General features: G+C 48.7%; 1 protein-coding gene across 1 annotated transcript; it reads right to left on the bottom strand.

Annotated features, from left to right (window-relative positions):
• Positions 1 to 6904: 6904 nt before the first annotated feature.
• On the bottom strand, positions 6905 to 12793 carry LOC144250086 (serine protease 52-like). The gene is made up of 5 exons (XM_077792479.1): positions 12712 to 12793; positions 12108 to 12306; positions 11104 to 11351; positions 9791 to 9927; positions 6905 to 7174 (listed from the first exon to the last, which is right to left on the bottom strand). The coding sequence occupies exons 1-5, from the start codon at positions 12791 to 12793 to the stop codon at positions 6905 to 6907; spliced, it is 936 nt and encodes a 311-aa protein (XP_077648605.1).
• Positions 12794 to 13089: the final 296 nt, after the last annotated feature.

Raw genomic sequence — 13089 nt, 5'->3', positions numbered from 1 at the left:
GACATCAAAACATAAGAGAATTTATGACTATATATTTTACAATTAATGAGTTGGAAGAATGCACAAAATGCCTCAAAAAATACAACTTACCAAATCCAAAAGAAGAAAAAATAGAAACCCTAATTGTCCTTTTGTGATTAAAAAAAAAAATGAGTATAAGGCTGGAATACAGCTCAATGGATAGAGTGCCTGCCTTGCATGGACAAGGCCCTGGGTTCAATCCCCAGCACCATTAAAACAAAACAAAACAAAAATACAAGTATGAATTGAGACCTTTCCCTCAAAACAATCCCTAGACCCAGGTGGTGAATTCTTCCAAAGACCTCAGGTAGTAAACGGTGCAAGCTCTTTCAGGAAAGGTGGAGACACTTCTCCAGTCTTTGTGTGAAGCCAGCAGAGCCTTGATCACAAACTATGATAAGGATATTGTAAGAAGGAACAAGGACAGGTCCATCTGCCTCATGATCACATATAGAGAGAGATGTATGAAAAGAGATTTTTGAATAATTGGCTCACATGATTCTGGAGGCTGAGAAGTACCATAATCTTCCATTTGCAACCTGCAGACTTGGAATTCCATGCCAGTCCAGAGGCCTGAGAACAGGGAACCAGTGGTACATTCCCAGCCCAGGGCAGGAGAGGATCACCATCAGCTCCAGCAGGCAGGCAGGGAGGGGCTGAATCCTCATTTCCTCCCCTTCGTATTCTATTCAGGGCCTGGCATAGATGGTGGAGGATGCCCTCCCACACTGGGCAGAGAAACCTAGGTTAGGTAGTCTGCTGATTCCAATGCTAATCCCACCCAGAAACATCCTCCCAGACACACCCACACATGTTTAATCAGGGTATCCTGTGGTCTAGTCAAGCTGACACTTAAAATTAGCCATCCGTCACAGATGGTTTAAAAATAAGAAATGAGTAGTTATATCAATAATGTTTTCACAGCATTTATAGGAAAAGAGAGAATCATAATGATCTCAATAAATGAAAAAAAAAAAAAAAAGCACTCCTGTTCCAAATCTCCCACAGGAAACATCATACTCAATGGTCAGATTTTGTAAACTTTTCTCAAAAGATGAGGGAAAGGCAAATTCTGTGTATCTTTCTCTTTTTCTGTCCAGCACAGCACTGGAGGCCTGGCCAGCGCAATCAGGCAAGAAAAGAAATCCATAGCATAAAGATTGGAAAAGAAGAGCTAAAACTGTCACTTTCAAGGAACAACATGATTCTATAACTGGAAAATCTGAAAGAATCTAAATACAAATGGTTTGAATTAGTGAGTTCCGTAAGCTCATGACATAGTTTCCCATACACACACCAGAAGTCAGTATGTCAGTTTGTCTGTGCACATGAGATGCTAATGAGAGAAAATCAGAAGTTCAACCTATTTGAAAAGGGACCCTGATAAGCGGTGAGGGCAGACTCACGATGCCAGGCAAGGCCATCAGTGTTCAAAAGGCCCTGGCCTTTACCTCCCCGCTGGGCCCAGAAGTCAGTTCCGTGCTGATTTCAAATTTACTGTGAAAAGTAAGAAGCTAATAAATATTTTGGAGGAAAATAGAGTATTTCCATGACCCTTGGATTTGGTGAAGATTTCTGGTGGTGTCTGGGACAACAGTTTATAAAAAATTCCTGTAGCCACATGTAAAAATTTCAAGTCATCATGGGGAGGAGTTTTGCTGGGTATGACCTTGGTGTGTGTGTGTGTGTGTGTGTGTATGTCTTTCTTTTGTATCAAAATTTTTCCAGAGTGAATTGTCAGTGCAAGTCATGAGGCCTTAGAAACTGGGATAAACCCAGCCGTCCAGAAATGCCAAGAAGCCTTGCAATGAACTTCGGAGGGTCCTGTGTGTTCCTACAGACTTCCTAAAACTTACTGTTTTCATCTCATCAACACACTGATGGGGGCTGTGGCTGTGGCTCAGCAGTAGAGAGCTCTCCCAGCATGTGTGAGGCCCTGGGTTTGATCCTCAGCACCACATAAAAAATAAATAAAATTAAGGTATTGTGTCCACCGCAACTAAAACAAAACAAAACAAAACTGATGGATGCTTCTGATCTTCTGGGTTCAGATCTTGAACTTTAATGACCTCAGCAGGTTTTATTGGGGCATTAATATTCTAGGTCAAAGCCATAAGAAGCTAAAAATATAACAAGGTCACGATGTAAATAAACCAGCTAGCACTGAAAGTACATCTTCTCTACCTCTTTCCTGAGCTGCCGTTTACCTTACCTCTCAACTGCCCGGCGTTTACTGGATGCCCAGGAGCACACAGAGATGCTGTAGCTCCTGAGAGGAGCAGGAGCGAATATCAATCTTCCCTTAAACACCCCCCCATGAGCTGGGTGCCAAAGTACCATACAGGTTAACAATAAATAGTGGAGATACCTGATAAATAGCATAAAGAAGAAAAAACAGGATTGCTAGAAGGTGCCCGAGGACTGTAGGGCAGGGGCTGGACCGTGGTAACGGGTGCAGGGACTGGGCAGAGGGTAAGAGAGGAGGGCAATTGGGTAGCAGTGCAAGGGGGGATGCAGTGGATTCTGGCTCTGGCTTGAGATCGGTGCTGATGAGCTGAGCTGACGGATCAGACGCAGGGTGAGAGGAACGAGTGGCCGAGCGAGCGCCTGGAGAGTTCCCACGGGGCAGTGGAGGCTGGGTCAAGCCGTTGGCAGCACTGCCGAGGGCTGTGGGGGGCGAGTGGCTGAATCCTAGTTTATTTCAGATGCCTCTTCCACATCCTGGAGGAGACAACCTTAGGGCAGTTGGATCTGTGTTCTGGAGCTCAGGGGAGAGGTCCGGGACATGCACAAGGGCAGACCTGGCGTTTGTCACAGTGACTATGGTGAGATCACCCCGGGGGGGGACAGCCTTCCTCAGTTAGCTGTGGGGGAAAGAGGGGGAATCAGCAGAGTTGAGAGGAGGTGACTGGAGACTGGAGGACCAGGCTAGTGAGTTCCCCGTCGTGGTCAGAGCTCATGGCTGACGGGGACTATGGCCTGCTGGTGCCCCGCAGCTCAGGAGGGCACCGCTCTGCGCATCACCAGTCCAGGAGACCCGTGCTGCTTTCCACCATCACAAAGTTGGGGAATTCTGCCCTTCTCACGAGAGACCTGGAAAGGCTGTGGATTTAAAGTTGACCTACGTTGTACTCATGCCATCGATAGGATTGGAACTGGGTACCGAGTTCTGCCAGATTGTCTCCACAGCTACCCGAGGGGAGGGACTGCTGGGTGTGGCAGACATGGGAGCTCTCTGGCTCTTTCACCAGGACTTAAACCAACAACCCAAACGGCTGAGCTTGCTCTTTCTGGGAGGACGCCCTCTTCTACGTAGTCGGCCTACCCCCGTCCTGTGTCCTTGATCTCCGGTGGGACTCAGCTGCCACAGCCATGGGTTATGAAAAGCCTTCACCAGCCGCTGCGTCCCAAGCTACAGCAGGGGGCAGGTAAATTACTCCCTGCCGCAGCTACCTGTCTCCTTCTTTCAAGTGGAAATGAAGCCATCCTGGTCAGACACCACACCAAAGTCAGAGTAGACTGCAATCCCAGAGGACCCAGGGCAGCCAAAGGAAAGGCGGTCTCCACCATGGAGCCGTGCTCATGTGGTCAGCCTGTCTAGACCAAGAGAGAGCAGTCAGCCAGAAAGCAAGGCCTTCCCAACGCAACTGCTGTGTGTGCGGAAGAGATGAATTTCAAACCACATCCCACCATGCACCGAAACATTTCAGGATGGGTCACAGGCCTAAATATTAGAGCTAAAGTGAAAAGCTGCTAAAAATGAACAGTTCACTGTCTCCTCAATACTGCAACAGGCAAAAACTTCCTAAACAGGATTCAGCCCATACTAGCCAGGAAAAAAGAAATTGATTAAATGGATTTAATAAAAATCAAATTTTCCTGCTCATTACGTGACCCCAGTAAGAAAATGAACCAGCAAGACACAGCCAAGGAGGAAACATTTGCACACTTCTGACAAGGGATTCACACACTCCATAGGTACGCAACTCCTGGGACCCAATAATCCAAAGACAAACAGTGTCTGTTCAGCTCCTTGACCCATTTATTGATTGGGTCGTCTTTTTTGGGGGGGGTGTTAAGTTTTTTGAGGGTTTATATGTCCCGAAGATGAGTGCTCTATCTGACGTGCTTGTGGCAAAAATTTCCTCCCAAAATATAGGGTCTTTCTTCACTTCACTAATTGTTTTTTGTTTGTTTGTTTGTTTTGCTGAGGAGAAGATTTTAGTCTGAATCCATCTCATTTGTTGATTCTTGATTTTATTTCTTGTGCTTTAGGAGTCTTGTTAAGGAAGTTGGGGCCTAATCCCACATGATGGAGATTTGGGCCTACTTTTTCCTCTATTAGGTGCAGGTCTTCAGTCTAATTTCTAGGTTCTTGATCCACTTTAAGTTGAGTTTTGTGCAGGATGAGAAATAGAGGTTTAGTATCATTTTACTGCATAAGTAGTTCCAGTTTTCCCAGCACCATTTGTTGAAGAGGCTCTCTTTTCTCTAATGTATGTTTTTGGCACCTTCGTCTACTATGAGATAACTGTATTTGTGTGGGTTTGTCTCTGTGTCCTCTTTTCTGTGCCATTGGTCTTCATGTCTGTTTGGTGCCAATACCATGCCATTTTGGTTACTATACCTCTGTCGTATAATCTAAGATCTGGTATTGTCATGCCTCCTGCTTCACTTTTCTTGCTGAGGATTTCTTTAGCTATTTTGGGCCTCTTATTTTTCCAAATGAATTTCATGATTGCTTTTTCTATTTCTGTGAAGACTGTCATTGGAACCTTGATGGGAATGGCATTAAACCTGTATTGTGCTTTCAGTTGTATGGCCATTTTGACAATATTAATTTTGCCTATCCAAGAGCAGGAGAGACCTTTCCATCTTCTAAGGCTTCTTCAATTTCTTCCTTCAGTTTTCTATAGTTTTCATTGTAGGGGTCTTTTACCTCTTTTGTTAAATTGATTCCCAAATATTTTATTTTCTTTGAGGCTGTTGTGAATTGGGTAGTTTTCCTATTTTCTCTTACAGTTGATTCATCACTGTTGTATAAGAATGTGATTGCTTTATGGATGTTGATTTTATATCCTGCTACTTTGCTGAATTCATTTAAGAGTTCCAGAAGGTTCCTGGTAGAGTTTTTCTGGGTCTTCTAAATATAGAATCATGCCATCAGCAAATAGGGATAGTTTGAGTTCTTTTCCTATTTGTATCCCTTTAATTTCTTCATTCTGTCTAACTGCTCTGGCTAGAGTTTCCAGGACTCTGTTGAATAGAAGTGGTGAAAGAGGACATCTCTTTTTCAGTTTTTAGCAGGAATGTTTTCAGTTTTTCTCCATTTAGAATGATGCTGGCCTTGGATTTAATGTGTAGAGCTTTTACAATGTTGAGGTTTGTAACTACTACCCCTAGTTTTTCTAGTGTTTTGAACATGAATGGATGATGTATTTTGACACATGCTTTTTCTCTGTCTATTGAGATAATCATGAGATTGTTGTCTGTAAGTCCATTGATGTGATGAATTACGGTTATTGGTTTCCATGTGTTAAACCAACCTTGCATCCCTTGGATGAACCCCACTTAATCGTGGTGCACCGTCCTTTAAATATGTTTCTGTGTGTGGTTTGCCAGGACTTTGTTAAGACATTTTGCATCTGTGTTCATCAGGGATATTGGTCTGAAATTTTCTTTCCTTGATGTGTCTTTGTCTGGTTTTGGTATCAGGGTGATAATAACTTCATAGAATGAGTTTGGAAGGACACCTCCTTTTCTATTCGTGGAATAACTTGGGGAGGACTGGAGCTGGTTCTCCTGGGAAGGTCGGGAGACTCAGCTGGGAGCCGTCTGGTCCTGGGCTTCCTGGGTGGGCCTGTGATGGCATGGCTTTCTGTCCTCAGAGTGTGTGTGCACGAGCAAGGAGGGTTTCCCTTTTCCCTTTTCCTTTCTTCTTTGCTGTCCACAGCTCAAGGAATTCCACGGAAGGCAAAGTCATGTAACCCCCCTCACATTGCTTTAAAACAGAGCTCTTTTCCCTTCTCCTCATAAATATGTTGGGTTGCCTCAGAGAAGAATGATGTCGGGCCTGGTGGGAAGAATCAAGCTGGTGGATGACTGTCCCAAGGAAGGACAGCGCACCCCTCATCCAGGTGGTACCAAGTGTCCCCTGGGCCCTGAACCGGCTCTGTCAGCTGAGAGCCGGGCAGCTTCCTGGGCTCCTCTCTTGCTCAGTTCTGGCATCCCGTGGCCTCTGTGACTCCAGGTCAAGTTCCCAAGGCTTGCCAGCCAAGGGCCCTTGGCTGGCACCACCCCTGACCGTGTGTGTCTTTCCACCCCGTCCCCAGGACACTTGTGCCTCAGTGACTTTCCGTCCTGGACTTCAGCATGTTGCTCCTGATCTCTGAGAGTCAAAACAGCCTCTTCTGGGGTTCAGGACCAGTGACGGCTGTGGAAGCAAAAGCTGTGAATAAGTCCAAGGAAACTGACAGGAACCAAATTGGTCGATCTCAGGCAAAGCTGGAAGTGAAGGGGGAGAGGAGTGAGGGTGCCTGATGAGCTGTCTACCCCCGGCTTCTGTGTAGATGCAAGATGAAGGCAGCAGGAAGGATGCTTCCGGTGGAGAGGAAAGATGGGGCTGTGGGCCCCCAGGGCCCTGGCTTGCTCCTCCCTGCAGACAGGTGCTCCAGCCCAGCCCTTGGGTGGGACTCAGCCTCCTCCCAAGGTCCAGGTGAGCTCTGGGCTGCTGGGCTATGTCTCGGGTCCTCCCTAGGCAGGTATGTGATGAGCTCAGGCAGAGCGAGTCAGCTGAGCATCTCCTCTCCCATCTGTGCCCACCCTGAGCCTTGTTTCACACACTGAGAAGGACATTTGGGTTTGGTGACAAGACAGTGTTTAATCAGCAGGATAACAGGAGCATCACAAAGCACAGGAGCACGATGACCCAGGGGGAGAGAAGCAAGCTGTACCCAGAGTCTGGCTGGTACACATAAGGTCTCCCTGCTTTCCTTGTCATCTTCTTGATCCACAGAAGGTAATTGGACACCTTTGTGTACACCCCAGGGATGTCCTTTTTGCCGCAGTTCACACCCCAGCTGACGATGCCCAGCTGGTACCATTTGGTTTTGTTGTTCTTTTTGTGGCAAATCAGAGGGCCCCCACTGTCACCCTAGGAGAGAAAAGTTGTTTGGGAGTGGAGGGGACAGTAGCAAGTCACTCCTACAACCTACCGACGTGCAGGCAGCTCGCATAGGTCAAAACCCCGGACTTGGGGCTCTCTGGATGGAAACTGTGGAGGCTGCTTCTGCTCTCCAGACGCGGACTGTGGGAGAGGTGCACATGGTTTGCCAGCAGCCTCTGATGAATGAACGGCCGCGGGGTCAAAAGGATCCTACCCTCGTCACAGACTCAAGCCTTAGCTCTGATGTGCCAAGAAGTGGATCTCCACTCCATGTTGCCTTTAGCACTTTCATTTTTTAAAGAATTCTCCAACTCTCTCCCTGCCTTTTCACCTCAAATCCATTTTCTGCTGGCCCATTTTCCTCTTTCACACACAGAAAAAGAAAAAAAAAAAAACAAGAATCCATTTTGCCTTTTAATAGGCCATGGGTTGAACACATTAGATATACAAACTGATACATAACAAATGAAAAAAGATCCATATTATGTCAAAGTGTCATGTTATGGCTCAAAGCATTAAATTTTAAACAACTTACAAATTTTAGAACATCGTAGAAAAGATTTTCAAGTTAGCACAAGTAAGCAGAGCAGACATAATGGTCATGAAAATGGAAGAATATGGTAATTTCCCTTCTTCCACACCTTTTAGACCATTAAAAAAAAATTCTAGTAAAGAGTCATGCACAATCATCAAGAAAAAATTGGAAAAAATACCCATGATTCTATAAAGAAGGAATTTTATGAACACACACACGATTACGTATGAAGAGAATGTTTCAAGAACACACCCCCATGTGGCAGTGCTTGGGAAGGGATGGGGAGGAGGTCAACTTGCTCTTCACTGCCTGCCCACCTGGGGAACTAGAGCTTTCTTTTCACCATATTTTCAAATAAGTGAAATCAGTAGTTCCATCCACGTAGAGGTGGCTCCTTCTTAATACCTTCAAATGTAACTTTCCAGATCCTCGCTTGCATGTGTACCTATATCACGATTGTTTTATAGAAATAGGATCAGGTTGTAGATATGGTTTCAGAGTTTACAAAGCTTTATTTTGAAAATATCCATGACGCTGAGAAAGTTGATTTTTAAAAAAATCCCTCAAGGATGTGTTAAAAATTTGAATCTAAATCCACAGCAAAACCAAAAACCAACCAACAAGATATGGGTATTTTTCAATTTTTAAAACCAGATTGTTATCACAAACTCTTGTCCTTACTGACTCACTTTGAACACACTGTTCTTTGCCAAATGCCTTGAAGTCATTGGGAAGTCACACGATCTTTTTTTTTTTTTTTTTAAATGAAAAATTAGAATCGCTTCTGTCATCCATGACTTCTATATGAAAGAAGTCAGGCGGATCAGTGGGGCCCTGAGGATTTTACATTTGTGCCGCCAAACAGACTTTGGTTCCAAGCCCAGTGTGAGTACTGAGCTGAGTGAACCTGGAGCCTTCCTTGAGTGGGCTAAGGCTGGGAGGGTGTGCTGAGGACAGAGTCTCTCCTGCAGGGGACAGGCATTTGCTCAGGGGAGCTCCCATTCTCCACGTGGCTGTGGGACCAGGCAAGTCTGGGCATGGCCAGGCTGGGTCCCCTGTGAAAATGGGGACCCAAAAGAGAGTTCTGACCCCAACGTCAGTGTGCTTTTGTTAGAATTCGGGATCTGTGATTTACGCTACTGGGCTGTCCTCAACAGAACGTGGCATTTCTTCGATCCTTGGTTTCCTCATCTAAAATGTGCCCATCTCGGGAAACTCCTTCACATTTCCAGGGGCAGCGTATGTTCTAGTGGGGACGAGCCAGTGTAAGGAAAGAAGATGAGAAAAACCACAGGTATAATTTGCTCTCCTCGCCCAGTGCCTTTGTGCACCCCTAGCAAATCCTCACAAGGATCCCCAAAGGCAGGCATTCTTGGCATTCCCATTTTAGAGGTAAGCAAATCAGAAGAGGCACAGAAACTGGGGAGGTCGCTTGCCCCGGTCACACAGGTGGTAAGAAGAGGAGCCAGGAGGGAAGCCATGTTGTCTGACTTCAGAGCCTGGGCCCTGCTCCTGCCTCACTTTGGTTACAGAGTACTTGTTCTTAAAAAGATCTTATGGAGCCTCTGTGCTGGGTGGAAAGGATCCTCCCCAAACTCACATCCACCCAGAATCTCCGAATTTACCTACTTTGGATATAGGGTTGTTGCAGATGTCATTAGTTAAATTAAGACAAGGTCATGCTGAATCAGAGTGGGCCCTAGTGCAATGACTAGTGTCCTGTAAAGAACAGAGGTGTCAGGCACATGGAGAGAAGTCCACATGAAGACAGGCAGAAGTTTGAGTGGGGCATCTACAAGCCAAAGGAACCCCAAGGATGGCCAGGAGGCCCAGGAGCTGGAAGAGACCAGGAGGGACCGTCCCCCGTTGCCTGGGGAGCGGCAGAGTCCAGCTGGTGTCTGGGTTCCAGGCCTCTGGCCTCCAGAACTAGGAGAGGATCATTTCTGTGGTTTCAAGCCACTCAGCATGTGACGATCTGTCAGGGCAGCCCTGGGGAACAACAGTGGCCTCTCCCGTGGAGGAGGGAAAGGGAGCCACTCGCCCTGTCTCCAGCAGGCACAGCGCATTACCTGGCAGGCGTCTCCGTGAGAACCGTTAGCGCACAGCATGTTCCTGGTGAGTACAGGGAAGACATAGAAGCACCTGTCCCATGTGAGCAGGTCGAGGTGGACTTGGTGCAGCACTGAAGGTAAAAACTTGACAGAACCTGACCCAGAGGAGAAGCACATGGAGAAAGGCCTGAGCTGGAAGGGGTTCCGTCAGCTGGAGGCAAGCACCACCCAAGTCGTGTCTTTTCACTTCAGAGACCAGGGAACTCCCCTGTAGCCCAAAGAACAGTCAAGATTGGGACTGTGGAGGGGGAGGGGGAGGGAGGGTGCTTAGAAGGTTCTTGAGCCCTCCCACACGAGAACCTGGAGCTCTCGGGGACTGGATCCCTGCTCGCTCTCAGCCAGCCTGCACAAGGTGCCAGGCTCCCGCGGGAGCAAACCGGAGTCCAGGAGGGCAAGCCCATGCCAGGGCCCAGGACACGTGGACAGGCTTGAGCCATGCCGGGCCCTCACAGTGTTCCCTAGGCAGGAGGTGAACCCACACCTGGGCTTTCTTCCCTCCCAGATGGGGGTGCTTTCCGTTCTGCATGCTGCTGCATCCCCACTGCCTACCACACGGCCCACCACAGGGCCATGGGTGCGCTGGAGGAAGGTTGGGAAATTCTAACCTGAGAAGGTGGCCATTTTTTGAAGCTCATGATAAGGGCAAGTCCCAACAAGCTCTGAGCTTTAGGATCACACTAGAATATAGGTCCAGCCATTTGTGTGCCTACTTGAAAGAGTGGTGCTGCCTGCCATGTGTGGATTCCGTGCTGTGGACTATGGGCGTGTCTACCGTTCACCGAGAGCGAGGATGAAAGGGGCTGTTTTGCAAGTTGACTGGGGAGAGGCCCACCTGGGGCCAATTCTGAAGGGCGTTTTATATCCAGCCAATGCCCTGCCTCTGACCGGGTCCTATGGTGTTCAAAGAGTCCTTTGTCACAGGACAGCAGAGCCAATCCATCAGGGCTACAAAATTATTGTGACTGGCAGTGGTGTGGAGGCTGCCCCTTGGCCCCTCTGTCAGTCCCTCAGCATTCCTCTAAGTCCCACCTTGGACTTGGGTTGTCCCTGAGCTCCTCTGAAGGACTCAGGTTCCACCATGAGGCATACAGCTTGCTACAGGAGCCCAGAAAGGCCCGTGAAGGCCGGTTCCCCAGTTGAGAGGGACAGGGCTCATCATGGGCCTTCAAGGAAATCTGAAGTTCCCAGACCTACCAGGGAGAATTTCCAGGGCCAGCAGGGCCTCTGGAGTTCCCATCCCCAACACCAGCAGCTGGCTCTGAGTAACTCACTGGCGTTGGTAGTGCCCCATCCAGCCACCAAGCAGCTGCTCCATGCCTTCAGGTCCGTGACATCCGAAAGGCAAATGGGTACACTTTCGACACTGAAGTTCAGTGGGGATGTGAGCAAGAGCAAAGCTATGTCATTATCCATGATCCAGGAATCGAAATAAGGGTGAGTGATGATCTTATCCACTGTCATCATCGTCACGTTCTTGTTACTTAAGTCATCTGCGCCGTGTACAATTGTCCACTCGGTGCTTTCAAGAAAAGGAGGAAAGCAGTAAGTGATGGAGGGCAAAAGACCAAATTTTATATAAAATAATCCCGCCAGTCTGTGGCTGTGCTGTAAGGAGTGGGAATGGAGGCATCGGGCCGTGCAGGAGCTACCAAGCCAAGAAAGAAGGCCGAGCAGGCAGCAGGAGCAGATCTGGGCTCTAGGCCAGTGCTCTGCTGCCCAGCTCTTGGCCTTGAGCGAACTCACTAGTACATGTCATCAACCGATCGCTGCTCAGGTCACCGAGGGCTTGGCCTTGACTTGCAAGAAGCCCAGGACAGGCTAGAGCGCAAGCACCTGGGAAGCTGCTTGAAAATCATGATTCTTGAACTTGGCACAAACAAGAAGCTTCTGATCAGCTGCCAGGGATGGAACTGTGCCTCAGGTCTAATGCCTGCAGGACTCTGTGACCCTGTGGTCATGTCAGCCCATAACCTCTCCTCTCCGAGTGGGAGTGATTACTTAGTGAAGCACTTCCTGGAGGTCAGGCCGGAAGGTCATCAAGATACAGTCTGAGGAACATTTGTTCTTCAGTTTAGGACACATGATAAGATGTAACACGCCGGGAGGAGAGCAGCTCACCTAGCACCTGCCTGGGGACACCCAGTCATGCAGGCCTATGTTTGACCTCCTGACACTTTGTTCTGTGGCTGACAAACCTGGTTGAGGTCCCAGGGCACCTGGGGAAAATATTCTACCATGCTGGTTTAAAAAAAAAGTCTCTGTAGGAGATACTTACGGAGGATGGTGATTGATTTTAATGAAGCAGTGGGAGGCAGTAAGAATCCACCACTCATTGAGAATGGTTCCTCCACAGACATGATGGCCTTGGTTGAGAATACCCACCTGCCAAGGAAAGTCTGCAATGTCTACAGGTTTCCCACCTATGATTGTAGCTATGTTTGACTCATTGGAACTCATTTTTCTGCCACACGTTACTATGAGAAAGGAGAAAGAGGGAGAAAGTATCAGGACTCATGAGCTGAGTTTGGGAGAGAGCCCAGTGAGCTCGCTGCTCCCCAGCCTGCACAGTGGGGCTAAGCCAGGCGGACCCCTCACACACCCAAAGCCCGGCCCGGAGGCCAAGGGCAGGTGTGGGGTGTGCTCACAGGAAGCGTTTCTCAATGGGGCCCCGAGTGGAGCTCATGGTGCAAGCAGTGTGGCTTCTGAGTCCCCTGAGAGTGGAGGACGGGGCTACGGGGGGAGAGGTAGGGCTCAGATCCCTCCCAGGACTCCCAACCGCATCCCTGGGAACAGCCTTTGGAACTAGTTCCCAGCGATTCTCCTGCCCACTGTGGACCGAGGACGGGCAGGACACAGAGTGAGGGACCTCGGACACCTACATGCCAGGGAGCTGCGGGCCCAGGGCAGCAGCAGGGCGGCGGACAGCAGCAGCCCTGCTCCTCCTCTCCTCCATCCGGTCATGGGCCCTGGCCTTCATCAGAGGCGGGAGGACCTGGTGGAGGCAGCGGGGACCAAGGGAGGGCTCCCTCCGTGCGGCCAGCTCAGCCCAGCCTGGCTGCCAGGGTCACAATGGGGCCCTGGGTGGAGCTCATGGTCCAAGGCAGTGTGGCATCTGAGCCCCCTGGGGAGTGGAGGAGCCAGAGGCAGGAGTGGACTCCAGGCCAGGAGCTCTCCCACCAGTCCACGAGTGGGACAGGACAAGATGGCGGAAGTCAGCCTCCAGGAGTGGCCTTGTCCATCACAAGGCACTGAAGCTC

The sequence above is a fragment of the Urocitellus parryii genome, chromosome 14, assembly GCF_045843805.1.
Source record: "Urocitellus parryii isolate mUroPar1 chromosome 14, mUroPar1.hap1, whole genome shotgun sequence".
In the NCBI taxonomy this organism is placed as follows: domain Eukaryota; kingdom Metazoa; phylum Chordata; class Mammalia; order Rodentia; family Sciuridae; genus Urocitellus; species Urocitellus parryii.
The sequence above is the reverse complement of the archived record's forward strand: the minus strand, read 5'-3'. Positions and strand labels throughout refer to the sequence as shown.